Source organism: Gavia stellata, chromosome 24 (assembly GCF_030936135.1).
Source record: "Gavia stellata isolate bGavSte3 chromosome 24, bGavSte3.hap2, whole genome shotgun sequence".
Lineage (NCBI taxonomy): Eukaryota > Metazoa > Chordata > Aves > Gaviiformes > Gaviidae > Gavia > Gavia stellata.
The window spans coordinates 1,295,102-1,319,014 of record NC_082617.1 but is presented as its reverse complement, the minus strand read 5'-3'; the positions used below and the strand labels follow the sequence as shown (position 1 = coordinate 1,319,014).

The window sequence follows — 23,913 nt, the reverse complement described above, 5'->3', positions numbered from 1 at the left end:
GCGGCAGGAGGCTGCGGTTCCCGCTGCGGAATCACGGGGCGAGCGCCAGGTCCCCGCCTGAGCCAGCCGGGACAAGCACCCGGCTCCTCACCCCCAGGCCTTGGTCTTAGCTGGGGTGACACAGAGGGACCTGGGCTAGAAACGGGGCCTGGGGGGCAGGATTTTGTGCAGAAGTACGTGGCTCCCCCGGGGAGTTTGGGTTACCCAATAGTGTCCCGACACTGAAACCCCGAGGGTGCCCAGGGCTCACGCGTACGGGGACGGGTTGTTTCCAGTCAAATCAGGGCTGTGTGACCTGGGAAAGGGGAATGGGCACGGGGTCAAATGAGGATTGCCCTGATCCTGCTCTGTCCCGGCTTCCCAGGCTCTCCTGTGCCCCTGTCCCACAGTGGGGGGTCTGAGTAACGTTGACTCGGGACTCCTGTGTTGCAGCCGACAGAATAGGCTGGAGGGACTACAGGTCACCGGTGTCACCGTCACGGTGACCTTTCAATATGACCCCCGCACCGCTAAGGGCCTCTCTGTGGGCAGAGGAGGGTGCACATCCCCCCACCCACCGTAGGCAGCCCGTGCCGTGCCCCCCGTCCCTCCCGCTGGGCTCAGCCCCTCCATCCACAAGCAGAACCTCACAGTGGGTGTGTGGAGCTGGGGCTCCTGGCCCGTCTCAGCCTTCCCTGGGGTCTTTGGGACAACTCACTTTGCCCACCACAGCCCCCCCGTTGCAATAGTTCCCATCCAGGACTCATGCGCGACTGTCACCTAAGCGATCGCCTGCGGCCGCGGGGTCCCCAGATGCTGCCGTGCCCTTGGGGCACACACCGCTGGCTCTGTGTCCCCCGCGGTGAAGGTGCTGCTGGTTTTCAAGTGCTGGGAGCCGTGCAGTGCTCCAGGGCGTGAGATGCAGCTTTGCCATGGGTCTTCTCCATGGTCTCGGTGCCGGTGGCCAGGGGCTGAAGGAAGGGGGTCCGTCCCAGGCTGGGAGGAGGCCAGCCGAGCTCTGGGGTACGTGGCAGTGGCTCGGGTGCAAAGTGGGGCTGCTACAGGGGTGACAAGGACGTCTCCTGGGCTGCAGAGGTGGGATCCCACCACTGAGGGTGGCCTTGCTCAGCCCAGGGAGGAACCTGATGCAGAAATAAGCAGAATTGGGGTCCTGCAGCATCCCCTTTCCCCTGGGCATGGCAGCACTCGCTGAGAGGTGAGATGTGCCCATGGGTGGGAAAAGCAGCGGTTTGTGCTGTTCCCGTGGGATATTAATTCCCACGGGCGAGTAGGGGTGGGCAGGAGCTGGAGATGTGGTGGGCAGCACGTGCGAGGGCAGGGCACAGCCGCAGCCTGTGGGGAGGGCAGGAGGAGACGACTCTGTGCTGGGCGGGACGATCCTTGCTGCCCGTGGAGCTCTGCACCACTTAACACGTGTGGGTGCTCAACCCCGGGGTGCTGGGGGGCTGCAGGGCTCAGCCCCCCGTCGGGCTCTGTCATCCCCAGGGTGATCCGGGCAAGAGGGGGAGAGGTGAGCAAGAGGCAAAAGGGCTTTCTATTTTCAAGATGTTTTATAATGGGATTATTAGTTCCCAAGGGGTGTTTCGAATTGATTTGGTAAGGAATCGCTTTCATTTCTCCTCCGCAGAGATGCGGTGGGAATCCAGCCTTTGGCGCGAACTATCGCAGAGCTCTGGAAGCAGTAGATCTGAAAAACTCCCGGCACGCTGGAAGGACACGCTCAGCTCCCCTTGGCCCCACGCACCACCCCACACATGCCTTTTGCTCCATCTCCGGCGTAACTCCGTGGTGCGCAGCATCCGGGCGAGGCGGGCTGCAGCCCCGCGGGAGCAGCAGCTCCGCAGGGGAGGGCTCTGCCTGTCTCAAGGGGGAGAAAAAAACCCGTTCTTCAAAAAATCCCCCCTTTTCCCCAGGAAACCCTTTTTTTCTGGGGGATCTGACCTTTTCCCGGTGCAGTTTTCACTGCGTGCCCGGCTGGCACCCTGTGCCTGGCGCCCGGTGGCCCTTTCAGTGGGTGGCAGCGAGGGGAGCACAGGCATCTTCAAAAGCCCTGGAAAGAATTTGGTGGGAGGGGGAGAAGGGGTTTTACAAGCTCCCATTCAAAAATGGTCACTTTGAAGTGATGTAGCATTTTCAACCCTTTGAAGAGCCACAATTAGGAGGGGGCTGGTGCAAGGGAAAGGCAAAACTGCTGAGTGACCATCACGGCCTTTCTCTCCCTGGGCTTTTAAGGGATGAACTTTTCCTCCCTGCCTGCCTTTTTCTCACGAGCCCAGGGGGGTAGGATTGGGGTGTTTGGGGGAGCTGGAGGTTTCTCCACCCCCCCATGCAGAGAAGGAGGGGGTCTGCAGTTGGCTTTGCCCACCAGCAGCACGGCAGCTGATGGAGCGTGTCGGAAAGGAGAGCAAATTGCCCGGGATCGCTGCAGGAGCATGGAGTGTCCGTGCCCTGGCGCTGGCAGGGCTGGGGTGCTGCAAGGTTGGGCCGGGGAATTTTTTAGGGTCCACGGTGGGGAAAGATGTTGGCTATCGGTGCTGGCTGCTGGCAGTGTCGCTTCGATTACAGTTGGATCTAAAAATCCCAACCAAGGTTGATGTCCCTCCCGTCAGGGTCCTGGAGGCAGATGCAGAGGTCTGGTGCACGAGAGCAGGCACGAGGAATAGAAAAGGGGAGGAAAGGCAGATTTGCGTCCGTGTGTTATAAACTGAAGAAAAACAAGTGATGGCCCAGGGTTTTGCAGGGAGTTTGTGTGTTTTGAGGTGCAGCCCGCAGCTTGGCCTCCTCAGCGAGCCGGTCCCCGCGTGCCCGGGCTGAGGCCACCCCGTGCCATCGTATAGCACAGGGAGGAGGGAGGCAGGGACGGGGCGAGGGCAGAGCCCCTGCCTCCTGCCTCCGGGATCTGCCACCTGCCGATGGGCTCTGACCCGGAGAAACCTCTGGGAATGGGGCTCTTCCTCCATGCCACCGCTCCGGCTGGCATAGGGATCTCCTGAGAGCAGCCCGGGTGCTTCACCACATGCCAAAAATTGGAGAAAATGGGAAACTGAGGTCACCGGTTTTTTTCCGAGAATGGATTTTGGTGTGCCAAGCAGACACAGAGGATGAAGGAAAGGCACATCCACGAACAGGGCTGCCACTTGCCCAGGGCACAGCGATGGTGAGCCCAGCTCGTGGCCGGGACTGGGCTTGGGGCTGCTTCCCCTCGTGTTGTGGCAGCAGCCCCCAAACCTGCGCCGTCCTGGGCTGTGTGCTGGCGCGGGGCTGGTCTGCAGAACCACCCTGAGAACATCTCCCGTGACAGCCTTGACCCGGAGCGTGGCTGTTTGTCTGCTGGGAATGGGGGGTGACCGTGCCCCACCACCTTGGGCTGGTCATCTCTGGGGAGGTGTGGAAGGACTTGGGGGGCTCTGGGGAGCCCCCGGAACCAGGGGCTGCTGTGAGCTGAGCCTCCTGCACCTCTCCCAGGCTGTGGCTCTTTCTGCTTGTGCGGCGCAAGGTTCAGGCCGTGCCGGGCAGCCGTGGGGTGGCTCTGCCAGGACAGGGTGGCCGTTCCAGGACTGTCCTCAGCCTTGCTTTCCCCCGCAATAATCACCAGCATGTCCCAGGTCCTGACAGCATTGGGATGCAGGGAAGAGCCAGCCAGGAATGCTGGTGCCCCTCTCCATCACAGCTGGCTCCCAACCAGGCTCCCTCTGATCCTCGAAAGGGGCAGGCTGGATGCCCCAGAGGTGCTGCTGGAGCGATGCAGGATGCCTTTTGTTGTTTTAATTGATGCCTGGGCAGAACAAGTGCCCCCCCCCCTGCCAAAAATGACTCAACCCACAGCAATAACTGCAGCCAGCGTCCCTGGCTGCCAGGCGTCCTCACGGATGAGAGGGAGCTCAGCCCTCGGATTCCACCGCCCGGATCCAGCGACCTGCCGTGCCCCAGCCGCGGGCAGTGAGAGCCTGCACCGAGCTCCCAAAAATGCTGTGGGGTTTGTGGCACTGTTTGCGATGGCAGCGAGCCGCTTGCCCGCTGGGGCCAGGGCTCGGGGCGTGCAGGGACAGCTCACGGGACACGGCCCCACATCGTGCCCCACGGTGCCTCCTGCCCAGGTTATGTGATGGGAGGTGAATGTCACGCATACCCCAATGGCTGGCATCCTCAGGCAGGCCAGGAGAGCTGTGGGTGTCACGAGCAGTGCAGACAGCTATTAATGATGTTTTTATAATTAAAGCAGCAGTAAGGACTTCCTTTGCTGTTTGCTTGCTCTGTAATGCAGCCGGGGAGGGGGGGGCACAGCCCAACTCAGAGAGCAGCCTTGCCCGACCTGCGACAGGGAGGCAAAACAATTGCACCCAGTATGGCAGCAGCACTGGTGCCATTACCCAGACTGGAATAGCTCCCAAGACCATGACAGACCCCACTGCTGCCCGGGCAGCAGCAGGACACAGCGGAGGAGCTGCGGGAGGTGCTGGGAAGCTGCTGGGGAGCAGGAGGCTCCACAGGTGCCATGCTCAAGGCAGGCAGTTGGTGGATGCTGGTGGCCACCTTCTCCCAAATTCACGGGATGCTCCTCCCTGGGATGCAAGGCAGAGCCTGGACTCCCTGCAGGGATGATCGGCCCCTCACAAGGGTCGTTCACGTGGCTGAGCACAGACCCCACTCATCACACCAGTGGCTGGTGGCTTATCTGCTGTCTCCTCTCCCCGCAGGCTGCCTGGTGAGGTGTGAGGAGAAGCTGAGCCAGAGCTGCGATGCCACCATGCCAGCCTGCGATGCAGCCCAGCCCGACTACACCCCACACAGCGAGCAGCTGGAGGGGCCGGAGCAGCGCGGGGCGTCCACGGCGCTGGTGGGGGGCACGGTCCTGCAGGTCTCTGCCATCCCCCCCGGGGTGCTGGACAAAGCCGAGCTCACCGACTTCTACTGCTGCACCCGCTGCGGGAAGGTGTTTTGGGAAGGGTCCCATTTTGGACGCGTCGTCTCCCAGTTTCAGGATGTTCTTGTCACCACCGAGGACGAGCAGAGCGTCTACGAGCTGAGCTGAGGGGGGATGCGGGGGCTCTGCAGCGGGACGGGGACCGCGGGGGATGCGCTCCCCACTGAACCTCAGCAGATTTTGGGCTGTGGGTTTGTGGTGTGAGGCTGGAAGCGGGGGGCTCTCATTTTGGGGTCTGCTGTGGAGGGGACTGTCACATTTGCACTGATGGTTTCCGACAGCCCGAAAATACGTGGCCTCCATGAGATCATTAAATCAGAGGTAGCCAGGAACAGACCCTTTGCTTTATTTCTGCCTCCCTCCAGGCTGGGCATGGTGAGAGGGTGGCAGAGCTCTCCAAAATGCCACCCAGACAGTACCGACCCCATGGCACCCGTCAGGCCCCGGCGCCTGCGCCCCGGTGCCGCTCTGCCAGGTCACTCGTGTTGTGGAGCCAGGAGCTGCGTCCCCAACAGCAGCACAGGGGAGAGAGAGAATCTCCAGTGCCCAGAGCGCTCCCCAGCCTGTGGGACACGTGTCACACCAGGACCTGTCCCCAGCGTCCCCTCTCACTCTGGTCCTACCCTCCCAGCAGCAATCCCGGCATTCCTCAGAGGTGATGATGGGTGGGCGCAGGCGTGGGGACCTGGGGGGGCTGAGCACTGCTGGGTGGCCCCAGGAAAACCTCTGGGTGCGCCACGATGCCCGCTGGCACCCGCATCACCTCGCACTGGAGCCAGGGATGCCCCAGCAGAGCCGGACTGGTCCGGGGCGGGGGGGTGTCCCGTTGATGCCAAAGCTGCGTGCCAGCCTGGGGGGTGAGCAGCACCCGCCTGCCCACCTCCCCCCGGGTGGGCCCATCAAGCTGCCCCCCGCACCCAGGGCTCTGTGGGGCACGCACAGGAGCGGCAGCGGAGCGTGTGGTCCCACCATCACTGGGAACTGGGGCCACTGGTGGGGACTAGCCAGCACCCGGCTGCAGGGGCCAAGGGGGGGACCAGGAGGGGAGCCCAGCCGCATCCGTCCTGCAGCTCCGGGCGCTGCCGCCAATGCCGCCTGGCCCAGGGAGAGGCTTAAACCGCTCCACCCTGCAACTGAGGAGCGTTTGCAGAATTCCTCCTGTAATCCCGGTTAACTGCCAGGCCCTGATGTTATTGCTAAGAGGGCCCGAGGGGCTCTTGGCTGAAGTGTGACATTTACGGGCCAGCGAAATGCCTGCCCGGGCAGCTTACACTGCAACGTAAGACTCGCCTTCCCTCTCCGAGCGCTCCTGGCCTTGCGGTGCCAGGGGTTCCTTCTCCGCTAGGGACATCTCACCCCCCGGCTCAGCCCTTTGGCAAAAAACCACCCTTTTTCCACTTTAAACGTCCCTCTTTCTACCAGCTCCTACCTGGCCGTTAGCACAAGTGACCCTGAAAGGTGGCCGTCCCCCCACTACGCCCGTCTTCTCTCCCCAGCAGTCCCTGCCAAGCCCCGGCCGCGGGCACGACCCCCTGCCACCACGGCACAGCATCCCTGGTGACACTTTCCATGGTCACAGTGTGCTATTTTGTCCCGATTGCCATCAGAAGATGGCAGAGGGAAGCAGGAGCCCTGTGCCCACCCTGTGCCCACCCCTCCATCCCCATCTCCCTCGCAGCCCGGCCAGGGCCACCCACCGCCCCTCGTTTGTTCCTCTTCCCTTGTACCTCCAGGCCATTTTTGTCATATTTCTGGTGCAACAGCGTGGGGCCAGGCGGTGACAGCGGAGGATAAGCTGTGTTCTGCTAAACTGGCATCTTCAAATGTACCTGAGCTGGTGCACTGGCAATTGCTTGTAGAGCTTCTGGTGCTGGAAAAACTGGTATGTGGAGAGACCAAATATCCACTTTGCAGGTGATGATAGAGTCCATTGCAAACACAGACCCTGGTTTTATGTGCCCTGGGCCAACCTCCCCGTCTTTGGGTCATAATTACCTTGTTCTGGGCCATCAGGATGAGCTCAAGTATTGAATCCTGTGTCGGTGCAGGGCTTTGGTGCTAGGAAATGGCACCCATGATAACACGTTTTCTGCCTCTGCATCATGGGTAGATGTTTAAAAATTGTCCCCCATTCCCAACGGCAGCATCAGAAGCAAGCACCTTCCTTCTGACCAGCTGAGGTCCCTCCATCCCGAGTCATCTCTGGTGCTGTGACAGGACAGTGGCCTTGCTTGGACATGGACACGCTTGGACAGAGGTGCTTTCAGGTGCCAGCTGCAGTCCCAGCAGTATGGACCACGGCATATGTCTTCTCACCCATCAGTGTCACCGGCTCTGAAGCTCTCCATCCCTCCCTCCCTCCCCATCCCTGCTCAGGGGCAGGAGGGCTGCCTGGGGCTGCCAAGACAGTTTCATCCCTTGAGCCCTTCCCAGAGCCCTCAAGTGTCCGGGCTGGGTGGCAGGAGACCTGTGGAAAGGGACACATGGGATCCCTGCTGAGGGACCCTCAGCCACCCACCCGGGGCACCCACTGCCCCGTGGCTGCAGGGTGCTGTGTCTGGCCCTTTGAGGACGTCCTGCCACTCTCAGCCTTGGGCTGGTGCTCTGGCTCTGGGGGTTTTTCCGTTGTCCCTGTGTGCCCAGGTGACCCATTCAATGCCTGGAAGTGGTATTGTCCTTACGTTCACCCACCTCTGGTGCCAGCACCCTCGATGTTCTGCAAATCAGTCATCGGCTCCTCCAGCACATGAGCCACCTCCTCCGTGAATGCTCCCGGCTTGTGCTTTGCCACGTCCTGGTGGGCAACCAGACCGCCAGCAACCCTGGAGCAGCACGTGGGGACCCTAAAGAGTGTCCTTTGAGCAAAGGGAGGACGAGGCTCATGCTTTGCCAGCAGCCCCTCTACACCAGCCACTGGTGGAGGGTACTGGTGGGGCCACCCCAGCCGGTGAGCATGGGACTGCCAGCGCCGGAGGCTGAGCATCCCGAGCCCCCCGGGCTCCACACGGACTCGTCCATGTGCCAGCATGCTGCCGCTTCGGGATTTGCTCTTGGAGGGCAGAAACTGGGGATGAAGCAAAGCAGGAATGCTGCAGACCCTCCCGCTGCCAGTCCCTGCGGTGAGCGATGCTTCGTCACAGGATGAGACGAACCTCTCCAGAGCCCATTTGGGGGAAGCTTCTGAGTCACATGAGCATCTGAGTCGTCCTGGCCCCAGCCAGGAGCAGGGAGGTCGGAGCTGCAGCTTCCCAAACAACACTTGCAGCCAGCCCGTGGGCATTTCTGGGCTTTGCTCACTGGGTTTTTCATATTTCACGCTGGTTTCACATCCATCTGCCACCGCTTTCACCGCGGAGGGGAGCCGGCGGGGGGGACAGTGGGGCACGCTGGCCCTGTCCCTCGCCCTGGGGACGGCTCCTGGCCACACAGCCACCTGGAAGGGGCCCTTCCCTCTGATCCCTGGGGACAGTAAGGGTCACCTCCTGGCCACCTCTAGGATTTTATCTCCCTGCCATCTCCGCCAGTTTGGGGGCGAGCTCTTGTGCTTACAGCTGGGCTGCTGGCAGTCGGCTGTGCTGGAGCAGGCTCACCGCGGTGGGACTTGTTTTCGGAGAAGACCAACCCAGGGCAGACACCAGCACGTCGTGCGTACGCGTGGGCATGGCATGAAACAGCTCCCAAAAGGGTCTCATCCAGCTCCTGGGGATGGGGGCAGCGGCTGAGACCCAGCAAAGCACCTCTCCCGTTCTGCTGCCTGCAGGAGGTGATGCCGAGGTGGGACCTGTGCAGCAAGGTCATCTCCAGTCATCGACACAGTCAACATCAAACTCCACGTCGGACTGGCCTTGTCAGCATCCAGGAAGTAATAAATTGTCCAGTTTTGAATGGTGGATACAGATCAAAGGGAATGAAACCAGCTTCTTAATCAGCCTACAATATTATTTCCCTATCTGGCTACTTCAGAAAAAATAATTAAAAAATCCCATTGTCCGTGCCATACTAATGTTTAACATTTATTAGGGCAGCAATGAGCCCTCCGTGGTTTTATGGAGCCGTTTGATCGTGTGTTGGAAGGGCAGCTCCTGCAGCGCTCTCGCAGGGATGCAGGCTCGGGGTGGGCTGCCCATGCCAAGAGCCCTTCGCCCCCCAGGTCGCTTCGCCTGCGCTCAGCTCCTGCCCCTGCGTCACAAAATGCGATCACGGGAGGGACCTGTGATAAAACAGCACCGGGGAAGAGTTTTATCTCTGTTTTATCACACCAGCCTGAACGAGACCTGAATGAGCAGCATCTCTCAGCCCTGAAAATCACACACCGCGTGGGATGTCGGGCCGGTTCCTCTTCTCACCTTGTGTACTCCTCGCACATCCTTCAGCGTTCGATGGGGACAAGGTGTTTGGCGCTCAGGCCAGCTTTAGTTTACAAATGAATATATCAACGTTGTTCCTCATCAGGCAGGAATGTGCTTCCCTCCCTTCTCCCCCACCTTATCCCCATCCCCTTCCGAGCAAACTTCCTTCCTCCCATAATCTGGAGCGGAAACCTCGCCGCATATTTGACCGGCTCAGAGAAATCAGCTCGGTTTTCCCTGGTTTGACTTTGTGTCTTGAACTAGGGCTGGTCGGTCCCTAAGGCAGCCGGCAAGGCAGGGGAGGAGGAGGAGGGCAAGGGCTGTACCGTCCTCGACACGGAACCGCTCTTCCAGCCGGATGCTCCGATCGAGCTCCCAGTTGCTCGGCTGCCATTTTCAAACAAACCGGCGTGTTTCTGGGCACGGACCCAGGGCCGACAAGCCTGAGGCTGGCTGCAAGCTGCGGCCCTCATGCTGCCCCACACCGTGAAAACGCTGCTCCCACAGGCTGGGGGTCACGTCTGCTGGCCCCTCACTGGGGGTAGGAGAGGAGAGAGGTGTCGGTGCATCAGGAGGATGGTTGCTCCCTGGGAAATAGCCTGGGACGTGACCCTTCCCATCAGCCTGCCAATACATGGGCATGACTCTCAGGCAAATGAGCTTCCAGCCGCTCGCCAGGCATGCCTCACCGTGCATCCCACGGAGGGTTATGGCTGTGTCACCCCCACAGACTGCCTGGACCCCAGGGATGTCCCCACGGAGCGGTCACTGGGTCCCCTGGCCAGTCCCAAGGGGCTGTATCGCATCTTCTGGGGGAACTGTGCATTGGGAGCAGTGGGGCAACATACACCCTTCCCCACGGCCACCATAAAGGAGTGACCCCACGGCGCAGTCAAACGAGCGGCCCCAGGGACCGCGTGTCTTGGGAGACACGGGCTCGAGCCAAGGCAGTTTGGTACAGCATGCTCGGCTGTGGCAGGGACATCAGCCAAGGCGATGCCGCGGGGTGGCCCGGCAGCACCAGCACAGCGGCGCAGCTGGAGAGCCCTGCCAGCAGCACAGGGCAGGAGCCGCTCTCCACCTCCCAGGGTGTCCCAGTCAGTGGCCTTTTGCCCGAACAGCATTTTCCCGCTGTCAGATATGGAGGCTGTAGGCCACGGGCAGGGTTTGAACATCAGAAGAGCTGCAGCATTTCCAGCAGGATAAGGACTGATAAGACGGGGCACTGGAACGATTAAAGGCCAAGCTGCAGTGTGACGACCCAGCCCGGCACCACATCACCACAGCCCCTGCGGGGAGTTGGGGTCCTCCAGCCCTGGGGCCAGGCGTGCAGGGATGCCCCTGCCTGCATCCCCCCGAGGACAACGGCCACACATGGGGTTATGACCGTGCTTGAGTCTCGCTCAGGTTTTAAATCCTGTTTGTCACAGGCTGGGAGGGAGGGAACACGCAGACCAGCATCCGCGGTGGCATCTGGAGGAAGTGGCAGTCCCCAGCCCACATTCCTGCGGTGGCCCCCATGGTGCAGGTGTCCCAGGAGGACCGGGGGATGCCTGGAGCCTCCCCTTGTCCCCAGGGCTTCCCCGAACCACCCATGAGAGCTCTACTTGTGGTGCCTTGCTCCCTGCAGAGGACACGGGGCACCCGCACCCATGTCCTCGCCGCACGAGCCGGAGGTTTCTCTCACAAACCCCAGCTTCTGGCTTTCAGGAGCTTTCTGCCTGCCGCACTGGCAGGGGCGCAGCCCCACCAGGGACCCTGCTTGGGTGTTGCTGAAGGCTCGTGGTGTGTGACGTTACCTGGACGGGGAGAGCGTGAGACTGGTCCCATGGCCGTGCCCCTGCTTGACCCCCACTGCGAGCAGGGCAGCTCTCATGCAGCACAGAGGAAGGTTTTCCCCTGAGACCCCCCCACGGCCCCTTCCCCACTGCTCCCATGCAGAAAGCAGCTGCCTGGGGCAGGGCTCCCCTCTCCTCCCTCCCGAAGGTGGATCTCCGCAAGGGAGACCCTTCCCACCCAGCAACCGCAGCCCCCCAGCACCCCGGCCCCCCGTGGGCTCCCCTCCCTGCCTGCGTCCCCGCAGCCGGGCAGGCGGCGTTGGCCGAGCCCCACGTTTCCCCACTGGGGCTCCAGCAACCGCTTTGCCAAAAAGCCGGGAGGCAAAGCACCGGTGGGGCCAGCGGCGGAGGAAACCTTTGCGCTTCCTCCCGGCTCGCGGGGAGCCGAGCAGGCGGGTCGCTCTCCCTCGCGCGCCTTTTGCTGGGTCTCTGCGCTGGGAAGAAAAGCTCTCGTCTTTCCCACGCTCTCCGACACATTTTAATGAATTAAGTGGGGGCACGCCCCCTCGCCGCCTGCCCCGGATCCGTCCCCCTGGCTCTCCGGCTCCTTTCAAGGAGGCCTCCGGGAGTGGCTGGACTCTTGCTGGCTTGTCCGCCTGGCCCAGAGGACAGGCACTGCCCGCTTGGCTTTTTTGGAAGAGGGCTACCATGTGCCCAGCCCAACGCGGCAGGGCGGCTCCGAGCCCCTCCAGCAAAGCCGGCAGCAGCCGTCCCTTCTCCTCTTGCCCACAGGCTCTCACGAGCGGGGAGAATTTTGGTCGTCATGTCTCTTGAGGAGGGGAAATTTGGTCCGCACCTCTCGGTGTGCTAAAGGCATTGCAGCGCCGGGTCCCTCTCCCCGCCTCCCGCCGCCGTCCGCAGCCGGCACTCGCCGCGGCTTCCCCTCTTCTCAGAAGAGAGCGGATAAATCACTGGGTGGGACTACTGGTTTTGCAGGGCCCTGCCGAGCGAGCGCCGGGTGGGAGGAAAGGGGCCTTCCAGCGCCCGCCGCCGGCCCCTCCGCAGCCCCTCGCCGGCCAGCGGGCAGCCGGAGCCATGCGGGGAGGTTTGTCCGGCCATACCACCGCACCCGGCTCCTCTCCGGTTACAGAGCTGGGGCAGAAATTGGAGCCAAAACGCAGAGTTTCAAAATTGCCTTTTTATTTTCCTTTTTTTTTTGGTGTTTTTTTTGCTATTTTCCCTCCCCCTCTGGCGCCGTTCCCAGGCCGAGTCCTGCCCCCACCTGCCAGCCCTGAACATTTGCATGGCTGGGTCCCTGCCCGGGCGCTTTATTTTTCTCACCAGTGTCACTGGCAAACGCAGATTTGCTTGCGAGGATGTAACTCTGGCCAAGCCCCAGACCGGGGAGGTGTGAGCAATTCCCACTCTCCCACGGCTCGCTAAGAGGGCTCGACACCTAGCAGGATACGGCCCGTAAATGCACAAAATCAGCTGTGCCGGGCTATTTAGGAGTGGAAAGGATGGGGTGAGCCAGCCGGAGCGGAGCCCTGACTGCCAGGCTCCTGCCATCGCAACCGCTGTGCCACCCGGCTCCAGCAGAACCGCCGCACGACCCGCTGCTTTCCCTTTGCCGGCTTTGCCGCAGTGGGTTTGCCGGGTTTAGTGCCGGGGAACGGTCACGGGCTGCCGTGGCTTTAGCACTCCCCGAACGCTGCGGTGCGGCTGTTTGCACTGCCGGGCTGTGCCGGGCCCCTGGGCTCAGCCGTAACTCCCCGTGAGTCACCCTGAGTCACGGCAAGTCCCGCCACTCACCCTGGCAAGGTGACACGGGGAAGAGGAAGGCAGGGATTGCCCCTGGTGCCCCCCGCTGCCACGGTGGCTGGGTGATGGGGGACAGAGCCACCACCCCCGACCCGGGACGGGGCCCTCAGGGGGAAGGGACAGGCAGGGGGTGGCTCCTCTTCGCTGTCCTCCGGCAAACCTGGCTCCTGCACCCGCACGTGGACCCCAAGGCCACCTCCGTGCCCTGTGCCAGCGCTGCGGGGGCTCCACGCCTCCGTACACGGGGATGTCCTGGGAGAAGCTGCACGGACACAGGACAGCAGAAGGGGAATGCCTGCAGCCCAGCGGCAGCAGCGGCCGCGGCGCTGTGCCGTCCCCAAGCCCCTGACCGCAGTCACGTCCCAATCATCCCTTTTCCGCGAGAACGATGTGCTTCGATACGCTGGTGTTAAAGATGCGGCTGGGAGAGCTCTGGCTCGGGGGAACCAAAGGGGGTGAGACATGGAGACCAGACAGGGGTGGATGGGGATGGGATGGAGATGGGGATGGGATAGGGATTGGGATGGGATGGGCAGGCAGGAGGAGATAGGGATGTGGATGGAGAGGGGGCTGGGGATAGGATGGACAGCAACTGGATGGGGACGGAGATGGGGGTGGGCGTGGGCATGGGATGAGGGTGGAGATGGGGAGATGGGCATGGACGTGGAGATGGGAATGGGATAGGGATGGAGATGGGGAGATGGCGGCATGGACATGAAGATGGGAATGGGGTAGGGATGGAGATGGGGAGATGGGCATGGACATGGAGATGGGAATGGGGTAGGGATGGAGATAGGGAGATGGGCGTGGGCATGGAAATGGGGGCATGGACATGGAGATGGGAATGGGGTAGGGATGGAGATGGGGAGATGAGGGCATGGACGTAGAGATGGGAATGGGGTAGGGATGGAGATGGGGAGATGGGGGCATGGACGTGGAGATGGGAATGGGGTAGGGATGGAGATGGGGAGATGGGCGTGGGCATGGAAATGGGAATGGGGTAGGGAAGGAGATGGGGAGGTGGGCATGGACATGGAGATGGGAATGGGGTAGGGAAGGAGATGGGGAGGTGGGCATGGACGTGGAGATGGGAATGGGGTAGGGATGGAGATGGGGAGATGGGCATGGATGTGGAGATGGGAATGGGGTAGGGATGGATATGGGGAGATGGGCATGGATGTGGAGATGGGAATGGGGTAGGGATGGAGATGGGGAGATGGGGGCATGGACGTGGAGATGGGAATGGGGTAGGGATGGAGATGGGGAGACGGGCATGGACGTGGAGATGGGAATGGGGTAGGGATGGAGATGGGGAGATGGGCATGGATGTGGAGATGGGAATGGGGTAGGGATGGAGATGGGGAGATGGGGGCATGGACGTGGAGATGGGAATGGGGTAGGGATGGAGATAGGGAAGGGGATGAGACAAACTAGCTGCAGAAATGGACTTAGAAAAGTAGGCCCTTACAGGAGGAGACACAGGAGCTGTGTTGCCAACTCCTTACAGCCCAAACCAGCTGGTGCCACCTCCTCCAGCAAAGGAGCAGGACCCAGGCCCAGCCTTCCCCGGCTGCTGCAGGGAAAAGCCACGGGAAAATACCGCAGGGCAAGTCATGCCCTGAGCTCACGGCCACCGTCTTCCATCCGTGCGATGGACGGCTCCGAGGCGGCATGTTTCATCTAAGCGCTCTCAACTCCATCGGGGCAGAATTTAGCAGCTGGCTGATTTTTTCCCTTTCCATCTCCAAATGGACGCGCCGGCACGGCCAGGTGACAGCAGCTCGCTGGCCAGCTGCCCTCGGCGTGGCTGCTCTCACCTCGTTTTACAACACGCTTCTTCCTTTCTTCCGGCACCTCTCGCTCCGCTCCGGCTGGCCAAATGCCCGGCAGACACGCGAGCTCCGGCCCCGGGGATGCTACTTGCCACCCAGCCTCCGCCGTTTGCTCCCCACAGGCCAAACGGGCGCCGGGAGGGCCCCTCCGGTGCGGTTTTGGGTTCGTGCACTAGTTTTGGTACCTTTTTGCCCATTTTCCCGCCTAGCCGCAGTGTCCGCACCTCCCAGCGCTCCCGCACCGGGAATCCGGTCATCGGCTGGGCAGTGGATCCGACCCTGGATAAAGCCCTGTGCGACCAAATTGAGTCTCTCTGGGGTCAGCGGGACCTGGCGGGGGCTGCGTCTTCTCCCCCCAAAAGCAATCCCACCCGTGGATCCCCGAAACCTCGTGCAATCCCTGCTGCGTGTCTCCAGAGGGGCCCGATCCTGCGGGGCTGAACCCCCCCGGCCCCCTCTGTGACCTGTCCCTGTTTGCCCACGGGGACATAAACCAGCGTCGCCCCGAAATGTGAAGGTCTTTGCGAAGACCCCCCCGCAGCCCCTTGGTCCCCCCCGCTCCCCGCGGGGTTCGGGGCCAGCGGGTCCGGGCTGGGGGGCGCCGCGGGGGTCGGTGGCGTCCCGGAGGCGCGGGGGGTGGTTGGGGACGGGCACAGCGCTGCGGGGAGACGCGGTGCAGCCGCCTGGCACGGTGCGGCACGGCTCGGCTCGGCACGGCACGGCACGGCCCGGCTCGGCTCGGCTCGGCCCGGCTCGGCTCGGCCCCGCAGGCCTAGGCGGTGGTGCCCCCTGCCTGAGGCCAGCACGCCGAGCCGGGATAGACCGAGCCGAGCCGAGCCGAACGGAGCCGAGTGAACCTCCGGGCCGAGCCGAGCCCAGCCGAGCGGTGCCGAAGCGGGCCGTGCCGGCCTATACCGAGCCGAGCTGAACCGAGCCGAGTGGAGCCGAGTGGAGCCGAACGGAGCCGAGCGAACCTCCGGGCCGAGCCGAGCCCAGCCGAGCGGTGCCGAAGCGGGCCGTGCCGGCCTATACTGAGCCGAGCGGAGCCGAGTGGAGCCGAGTGGAGCCGAACGGAGCCGAGCGAACCTCCGGGCCGAGCCGAGCCCAGCCGAGCCGGGAGCGCCCCCCATCGCCCCCCCCAGCGCAGCTCACGCCGTGGGGGAGGGGCGCCCCGGCGCCTCTCCCCAGGGGGCGTGGCTTCCCGCTGCGTCCCCGCCCCTCCCCGCCCCGTCTTTCCAATGGGCGCGCGGCGGCGGCGCCCCGCCCCGCGGCGCCGCGTCACGGCCGTGCCATTGTTATGCAAATAAAAGGGTGGGTAAAAGGCGCGGCGCGGGGCCGGCTCCGCTCCAGAGAGGCCCGGGCGCGGCGGCGGAGCGGCGGCAGCGCGGAGGAGGCGGCGGCGGCGGCGGGGCCCGGGGGCCGCTGCGGGGCGGCCGGCGACAGCGGCAGCAGCAGCCGCCCGCCACCGCATGCCCGGGCGGGCGCGGGCGTCGCCGTCCATGCGGGGCGGCGGGGCGTGAGGCGGCGGCATGAGCCAGAGCGAGGTGTCGCCGTGCGCGGCGCCGCCGCCCAGTCAGCGCGTCTTCCAGGAGGCGGTGCGGCGCGGCAACACCAAGGAGCTGCAGTCCCTGCTGCAGAACATGACGAACTGCGAGTTCAACGTCAACTCCTTCGGGCCCGAGGGGCAGACGGCGCTGCACCAGTCCGTCATCGACGGCAACCTGGAGCTGGTCAAGCTCCTGGTCAAGTTCGGCGCCGACATCCGCCTGGCCAACCGCGACGGCTGGAGCGCGCTGCACATCGCCGCCTTCGGGGGCCACCAGGACATCGTCCTCTACCTGATCACCAAGGCCAAATACTCCGCCGGTGCCCGGTGATGCCGGGGCCGCCCCCCCCCCTCCCCTCTCCGGGCCGCCACAGCTGCTCCCGGGCCCCGCGGGGCCGGGATCCGGGCCCCCCCCCCCCCCCCCACCTCCCCGCGCCGCCCTTCGCCCGCTTCCGAGTTTTACGTGGTTGGTTTGGTTTGGTTTTGCCTCCCAAGGGTCGTTTTCCTACTGTAATACGTTTTGTTTTCTCCTCCATCTACCTCGGCCGCACTCACAGTATTCACGGTTTCAGTGTGACATCTGGGCAGATGCTTTAAGGGCTCCCCCGTCCCCTCCCCGCTAATATTTAATCCGCTCTCCCCCCTTCCCCGCTCCCGTCCCTCCGACTTAAAGTACTCTGGCTCAGAAACGAATTCATTTCAAGGCTCCCCGAAACCCACCCGCCTTCCCCGGGCGCTGCCGGTGCCCCCCAGGCCCAGGGCCCTGCGTCAGGCTGGGGGCTCCCGGCCCTTCCCGGCGAGGAAGAGCGGGAAAGCTTCTCCCAGCGTCTTCCCACCACCGCTTCTCCTTTCTCGAGGCGACTCCATCGGAATATGACAGACGCGGTTTTCTCACCCCAGGTTGCTCCTTTTTTTGTTGTTGTTGTTGTTGTTTTTCTTTTGCGTTGGGTTTTCTGCTTTGGTTTTCTTGGGTGTCCGAAGAAAGTCTGCGTCCTCGCCCGCTCCTTGAATCCGTTTAGCACGCGGGAGATCCCAGGAAAAGACATTGAATCCTTCTGGTTTTGTGTGTAAAGGGGGATTAGCAAATCCTGGACTTTTTTTCTTTTTTTAAAAAAAAAAAATGAAATAAACTCTAGAGGCAGAGGATTTGCCTTTGCACAGAAAAGGGGCGCGAGCGCTCTCTGCTGCCTAGAGAGATGCCGGAAAACTACTGAAAATAGTTTGGGAACTTTATTTTTTTTTTCGTTTGGTGAAACTTGGATAACACTTCTCAATGCAGAACGATTCACTTGACGTATGTCGATTCACCCGCCTTTTATATTATATATATATGCCTAAATATATATATTTATAAAAGAAAGGGAGGAAGAAGAGAAAGCCACCCGAAGTCGCATTTTGAAGTGACTGCACGTATAATCGCAAATGCTGCTTTTTATTGCTATGGCACAAGAACATCCATTTGGAAAATGCGGAAAATTTCAGAAGTCTCCTTTCTCCCGCTGGTCTTTCAGCCCTCTTCTCTTCGTCTGCACTAAAACCATCCGTATCACTGCCGTCTCCCCGCTCTTTCCTCTCTTGCTCCCTGCATCCAAACCATTATGATTAAAAAAAAAAGAAAATAGTTACCTGCTGGTTTATTTGGGTTGTGTCTTAACTATTTATCATGTATGTATATATTTGTGGGTGAAGATTGTGAGCCTGGTTTTGTTTGAAGCTGGTGGTGAGTGTTTCAAAAATATGGTTTGGGAAATATGCTTTTTTTTGTTTGTTTTCCTAGTCTTAAAACTAAAAAAAACTTGAGTCTGCCATGATTATTTCCCGTTGCACTGAATATTCTGCTTTGTCTCTTGATGGTTTCACCTGCAGTTTGGTTTTGGTTTTCTCCACTTCAACAATGGATGAGATGATGATTTTTAAAAGCTCCAGATTTAAAGAAGAAAAAGGAAAAAAAAAAAAAAGCCCTGTCGAAAGCGTCTACTGTTAATGCTGTAATTTGCAAGGAACTGCTTGGCCGGAGTCTTTCCGTGAGCATGGAAGGGGGTGTCCAGCACTTCCACTGGTGCTTCTGTGCGATAGTTACGGGGTGGGAACAAGATCTTTTCTAGCGAGGTTTTATCATTGTTACCAGATGGTTGCACATTTTTTTTTTTTTGACTAAATGGATTTGCCACAATGAAATGTCATAACATTTATGACATGATATTAAAAAGTGTATTGTAAAGCCAAGTTCTAGATGGATTTTTAAAAAGAAATCTTGGTTATAAACCCAGTCTAAAGGGAGCTCTGTCCAGTGTTGTAAAGACAACATGATGTAACCCATATTTATATTTTTATAAAATACCTATTAAGACTGTGAATCTCCTGTGTGAATTGCTGGGTGAGTTGTTTAAGAAAAGTATTGTTCCTTTCCAGCCTCCTGGAGCTTTAGTCACGCTGAGATTTTTGGGAAACTGTACGTCGGGGAAGGGGGTTTGCTCTGAAATTGTGAGTTGATGTATTTTTACATCCCTTTGTATTTTACTGAAAAGCTGCTGCCCTTCCTAGTCCCTAGAGTTTCAATTTTCTATGCAACCCCCACACCCCCCCCCGTCTCTCTTGATCCTGAGAAGTAAAAGGGATGCAGATTGATTCAAATTGAAATGAGGGTCCCCCACCCCCCTTGTTGGCTCATCGTGCTGCTGACCCTTCACGCCAAAACGGGGAGTACAAGGAAAAAAAAAAAAAGAGGCAGGTGGGGGAGGCTCTTTCGTGCATGACTGGTCGCCTTCCGGCAGTCATCTTTTTAATTATTATTATTATTTTTGTAAGAAGAATATATTGATAATGTCAGTGAAATAAGCAGACATTGAAGCTGATGCACAGATTGCTCCAGAAAGGAGTTTTTCTGTAGATTTTTCTTTAGATGCGAATACCTTTTTTAATTATGTTAATTAATGTTAAGAATTTTTAGGCTTATATTGAAGCTGTATGTGGGTCACTATATGATCATTTCTAACTGGATAAAGTCTGTACAGTACAGCATATTCCTGAGTGTATGATATAGATGTGTAGCCCCAGAGTGCGAAATTTATAAATAAATTTTTCATTGATCTTTTTATAAAAAAAAAAGGCTTTTTCGTTTGTTCTTTTCCACGTGGTTATGGGTGAAGCTGCGCAGCTCCCGGGCTGGGGGGTGGCTGGCCAGGCCCCCCCAGGTCCCTGTTTCAGTGCCCAAACCTGCGGCTTTTCTGGGGTTAAATGCATCCCCGGAGGGTGATGGTTGGGGTGGACTTTGGGGGGGCTGCTGGAATGCACACAGCCTGTGCCAGCCCCTTCCCACGGGCGGGAGGAAGCTCCCGACGTCTGGGCTGGGGGGTGTCCTGGTTTGCCCCATCCCAGCATTGGGAGGCTGGTGGAGGGCTGATGGCCCAAACCGAACCCTGGGGCTGGACCGGGCATGTGGTCTTTGAGATGTTCCCAAAGAAGCCGCTCACCCCGAGGGAGTGGGGTGGGAGCTCTGCACAAGGTCCTGGGACCGCTCCCATGGACCATGGCAATGGGGTGCATGGTTTGGGTCCCGGCCTCGCTGGCTGAGCATCCCCATGGCTCCCTGCAAGCCTTCCCAGCCTTATTTATTCCCCGCCCCAGGCTCCAGCAAGGGTTTGGGGTGGCTTGGTCCTTGCCAAGCCCTTGGGCTGTGAGGACGGGGTCACCTCTCGCTGCTGTCAGACCGATGGCGGCTTCAGCCACCCCCTGGACGGGGCATGGGGTGAGGGGTGGCGTGGGGTCTCCATCCCCAAAGGCATCTCCTCGCATGGCTCAGAGCAGGCCGGTGCCCAAAAGCAGGCTGAGCCCTGCACCTTTGGAGGCTTTCCAGGCAGGATCCGGCTGCTCCGGGAAGTGGGAAGAGCGGAGGCAGCCCTGTGCCTGCACCACCCGGGCCCCACCCGCAGCCGGCGCTTTGAAGGCAGGGTGCAGGCAAGCCTCCCTCACTGGCAGCAGCGTGGAGGTTTTGGATGAGGCTTTTTTCTGTATCGATAATTTCGCCAGCCCTGGAGATGTCTAAATCCCTGGGAAATTCGTGCCACGCTCAGTTTGGCTCTGGGGTGTGCATTCCCAGGGATGCCAGGAGGGGTGTCCTGCAAATGGCAGTGGGGAGGAAACCCAGAGAAAAAGCTCGGTGTGACCTTTCCAGGTTGGCCAGCCTCCACTCCGATGTGCCAAGCCCTGTGCCATCCACTGCCAGCGTGGGACGGTGCCTGGGACGGACACAGCCGGCTGCCCCAGGGTGCCCTGGCGGCAGCCCGGCATGGAAAAGGCAGGCACCGAGTGACCCAGCTGGTTTTTAGCAGGAAAAAACGAATGACACCAAAACTATCAGTCACAACCACTGGTGGTCCTGTGGGTTTATCGCCCGGGGTCTCGCGGCAGCCGCCGACCGTGGCCAAATCTGTGGGACGTGTGTGCAGGGTGGGCACCGCTCCCCTTTTCCTGCCATGGTGCGATGCCGTCCCACTTGGGCACTGCGTGACGCCGACCCACCGGCGAGTGCCACCAAACCTCCCACCGTCGCGGTGCTCCCCAGGGCCGGGGCGCTGCGGGGTTACCCCTGCAGGTGCAGCTCACCCCCGCCTCCCCCCCGGGCTCGGGATGCTTCAAGAAACTCATCCAGGCGCCTGCTTTGGGTTGCCGCGGGGCTGGGCTCGGCCCGGCTCGGCTCAGCCCCGTGGCTTCTCGCCGTTCACCTTGTCCCAGGGCTTCAGGCAGCCGGGCCGGGCCGGCCACGACCTCAAGGATGGGTTTTTCCAAGGAAAAGCAGCATTTCTGCACAAAGCTCCTCTCTCCCTGCGGCGGACGGGGGGCCCATGGCAGCCCCTTTGCAGGGCGTTTGGGCTGGGCGGTGAATACAAATCACGCACCCCTGGCGCTGAGCCCAGCGCCCGCGAAGACACCCTGCGTCCCCGGGCTGCCACCCGCGATGGCCCCAGCAGTGGGGACATGCCGAGGGCACAGCCAAACCCCGACCCCCCGGGCCTGAGCCCCCGTACCGGGCTCCCTGCATGGCCCGTGGCCTCCCCGCTTTGCAGCTCTCCTCTCTGCAGAAACCCCATCCAAGAAATCTAGGAACTCCAAAGACTAGCTTTTTTTTTTTTTCCTTTTTTTTTCCTTTTCTATTTTGGTTCCAATAAAACAAAAATATTGGATCGTTTGGTGGCGTAAGCACATTCTTCTGGCATTTTTGCGTGTCCCTGGCCGCGCGTTATTGTCCGCCGGCCGCATTACGTAGGTGCTGTTGTTCCAAGAGAAACCAAAGCAAGAATTTGAACTTTCAAGTGCTTCCTGCCATTGTCTTTTGCTTTTGTTTGTGCTACTGACTCCAAACCAGATGGATCGGGCTCCCCTCCGGCCGCTGGGGTGACGGAAAGTCAACACAGCCCGGCGAGGTTTGACAGCTTTGTCTTCTCTTCTATCGCCCTTCATCCGTCAAGCCCAGCCATCGGCGCTGAATCGACCAACGCATATGGATGGGGGGGGAGGAGGTGGGATTTTATTTGAATTTCAGGGAGCTTAACACAGTAAGTAATGAATGAGAAAGAAAGACGGCGAGCGGGCGAGCGAGAGGGGACGGGCTGTAATCAAAATTCAGTACATTTTAAATAGATGCTTTGTTGGGCGTTTGTATGACTATGATAATGCCGCAGCCTGCAGATCCGAATAGGAGTTACCTTTTTTAAAAAAAAAAAAATAACAATCAACTACTGTTCGGTGCCGGGGAGGAGCCGGTAGCTCGGTCTGGCCGGTCAGGCTGGCCTCTCTTCCAGCCTTCGTATTTTGCCCCTTCTCGATGCTTTCTGGGCAAAATCCCCGCCGTCAGGGTGAGCCCCTCTGCGTGGATGGGTGGGTGGGTTGGTGGGTGGGTGCAGGGGGTGGCGCGGTGGCCGGGCAGGCTGCGGTCAGCGGCACCGGCGGTCCACAGCGTGTTGTGCAGGACGGGACGGCTCATGGTTTCAGCCCGTTTTGCTCCTGACCCAAAGTTGCTGCGGTGTTTGGTGCTGCGACTCGCTGCAAAGGTCCTGGCCCCCAAGGTCCTTCCTGTGCTGGTGCTGGAGCTGGCTGCCCCGTTCCTGCAGCATGGAGCCGTTTTGGGGGTTTCCTGCAGCGTGCATGACCCTCACACCCTGCCGCAAGGTGGGTGCGGGGTTTTCAGTGCCAAGCCCCCATGCCCTAAAAATAGCTGTGACCCTGCAGACCTCCATGCTTGGGGGGCTGTGTCGCCCCAGGGATGCTCCCAGGCCTGGGATGCGTCAGCACAGGGACCGCGGGTGGCTCCCGCTTCTCCGTGGTGGCAGCGAGCCCCCCAGGGAATGACACTGCTCTGTCGTGTGGGCAGGAGAAACGTCTTCTCTTCCCAAAAACTCTTCACAAAAACACTAAGGTTGGAAAAGACCTGTAAGATCATCAAGTCCAACCATCAACCAGCAAACCCCACCATGCCCACTAAACCATGTCCCACAGTGCCACGTCCACACGTTCCTTGAACACCTCCAGTGATGGTCACTCCACCACCTCCCTGGGCAGCCTCTTCCAGTGTCTCACCAGTTTTCAGCTGCTGTGTCCCAGCGCCACCATGGGCACCCATCTCTAGGGCTGCCCAGGGAGAGGTGACCTCTGGGTGTCACACCGGGTGGGACGCAGACCTGCAAGTGCAATGCAGTTTTTGGCTTCTTCACGTTAGCAGGTTTCTTTTCCTGACCCTAAAGAAATGGCCAAGAGGGCAACTCCCTAGTTTGGCTTGTTTGGAGGAGGACAGTGGATGGGCCTTGGGTCTGGAGGGGTGGAAGGCTGCTTGGATGGGGGGATGGCTGGGGGAGAATGGGGAATGGCTGGCGAGGGTTGGGGGGGATCGCTGGCGACGTGGAGGGATGGAGGAACGGAGGGATGAGGGGTGGCTGGGGAGGGATTGGGGAATAGAGGCATGACTGGGGATGGACAGAGGGATGGGTAGAAGAATGGACAGCGGCAAAGCTGGACAGCTGGATGAATGGCAGGCTGAGGGGTGGTTGGGACAACTGTTTTATTTGGAAACTCCTCGTCCAGCCCAAATCCAACACCGTTCTGTGGCTGGGAGCGGTCTCTGAGGGCAAGCCTCTGGCAGCACCCTCGCGAGGCGGCAGACCTTGGCCCGGCTGAGCTGGAGATGTCCTCCTGCTGCTTTTTCCCCTCGTGATCTGGGCAGCAGCCCTGGCAGCCCGGAGGAGTGTGGAGGGGCACAGAAACCCAGCCGTGGGCATCGGCTCTTCGCTTCAGCCCCTCCGGCGGGGCAGTGCACGGCGGGCTGTCCTCGGCCACGGCCAGCACTTGCTCACTGACAAATCCACCCTCCTCGTCTCTGATCCAGCCCAGCACCAACCAGCTTCGTATTTATCCAGGGCAGGATGGACATGCCAGCAGCGGGGTTGGCTCTGCTGACCCCCTCCGTGGTGCCAGCCCTGCCGGGGGTGTGCAGGGGGGTGCAGCCAGACGCTCCCGCACAGCACAGGGCAGAGGCAGGGTTGACGCAGCAAGCACGGCCATGCTTACCCCTGGCTAGAGGGGACGTGGCCAGAGGGGACATTGTCCGGGCAACAGTTGCCGGCTCTGCTAAGCCTCTGCGATGTGTTGGTGGGACGGTGCAAGGATGAGC

General features: G+C 60.4%; 2 protein-coding genes across 2 annotated transcripts in view; both read left to right on the top strand.

The window, feature by feature from the left end:
- The window catches only part of EXD3 (exonuclease 3'-5' domain containing 3), a 202,647-nt gene extending 197,615 nt beyond the window's left edge, over positions 1-5,032 (top strand). Inside the window, exon 20 of the mRNA XM_059829024.1 lies at positions 4,698-5,032. Coding sequence (XP_059685007.1) covers positions 4,698-5,032 — 335 coding nt within the window. The remainder of the gene's footprint in view (positions 1-4,697) is intronic.
- An 11,201-nt stretch (positions 5,033-16,233) lies between these two features.
- Positions 16,234-16,581, top strand: NRARP (NOTCH regulated ankyrin repeat protein). Its single transcript, XM_059828956.1, has one exon. The coding sequence runs from the start codon at positions 16,234-16,236 to the stop codon at positions 16,579-16,581; it is 348 nt and encodes a 115-aa protein (XP_059684939.1).
- Positions 16,582-23,913: the final 7,332 nt, after the last annotated feature.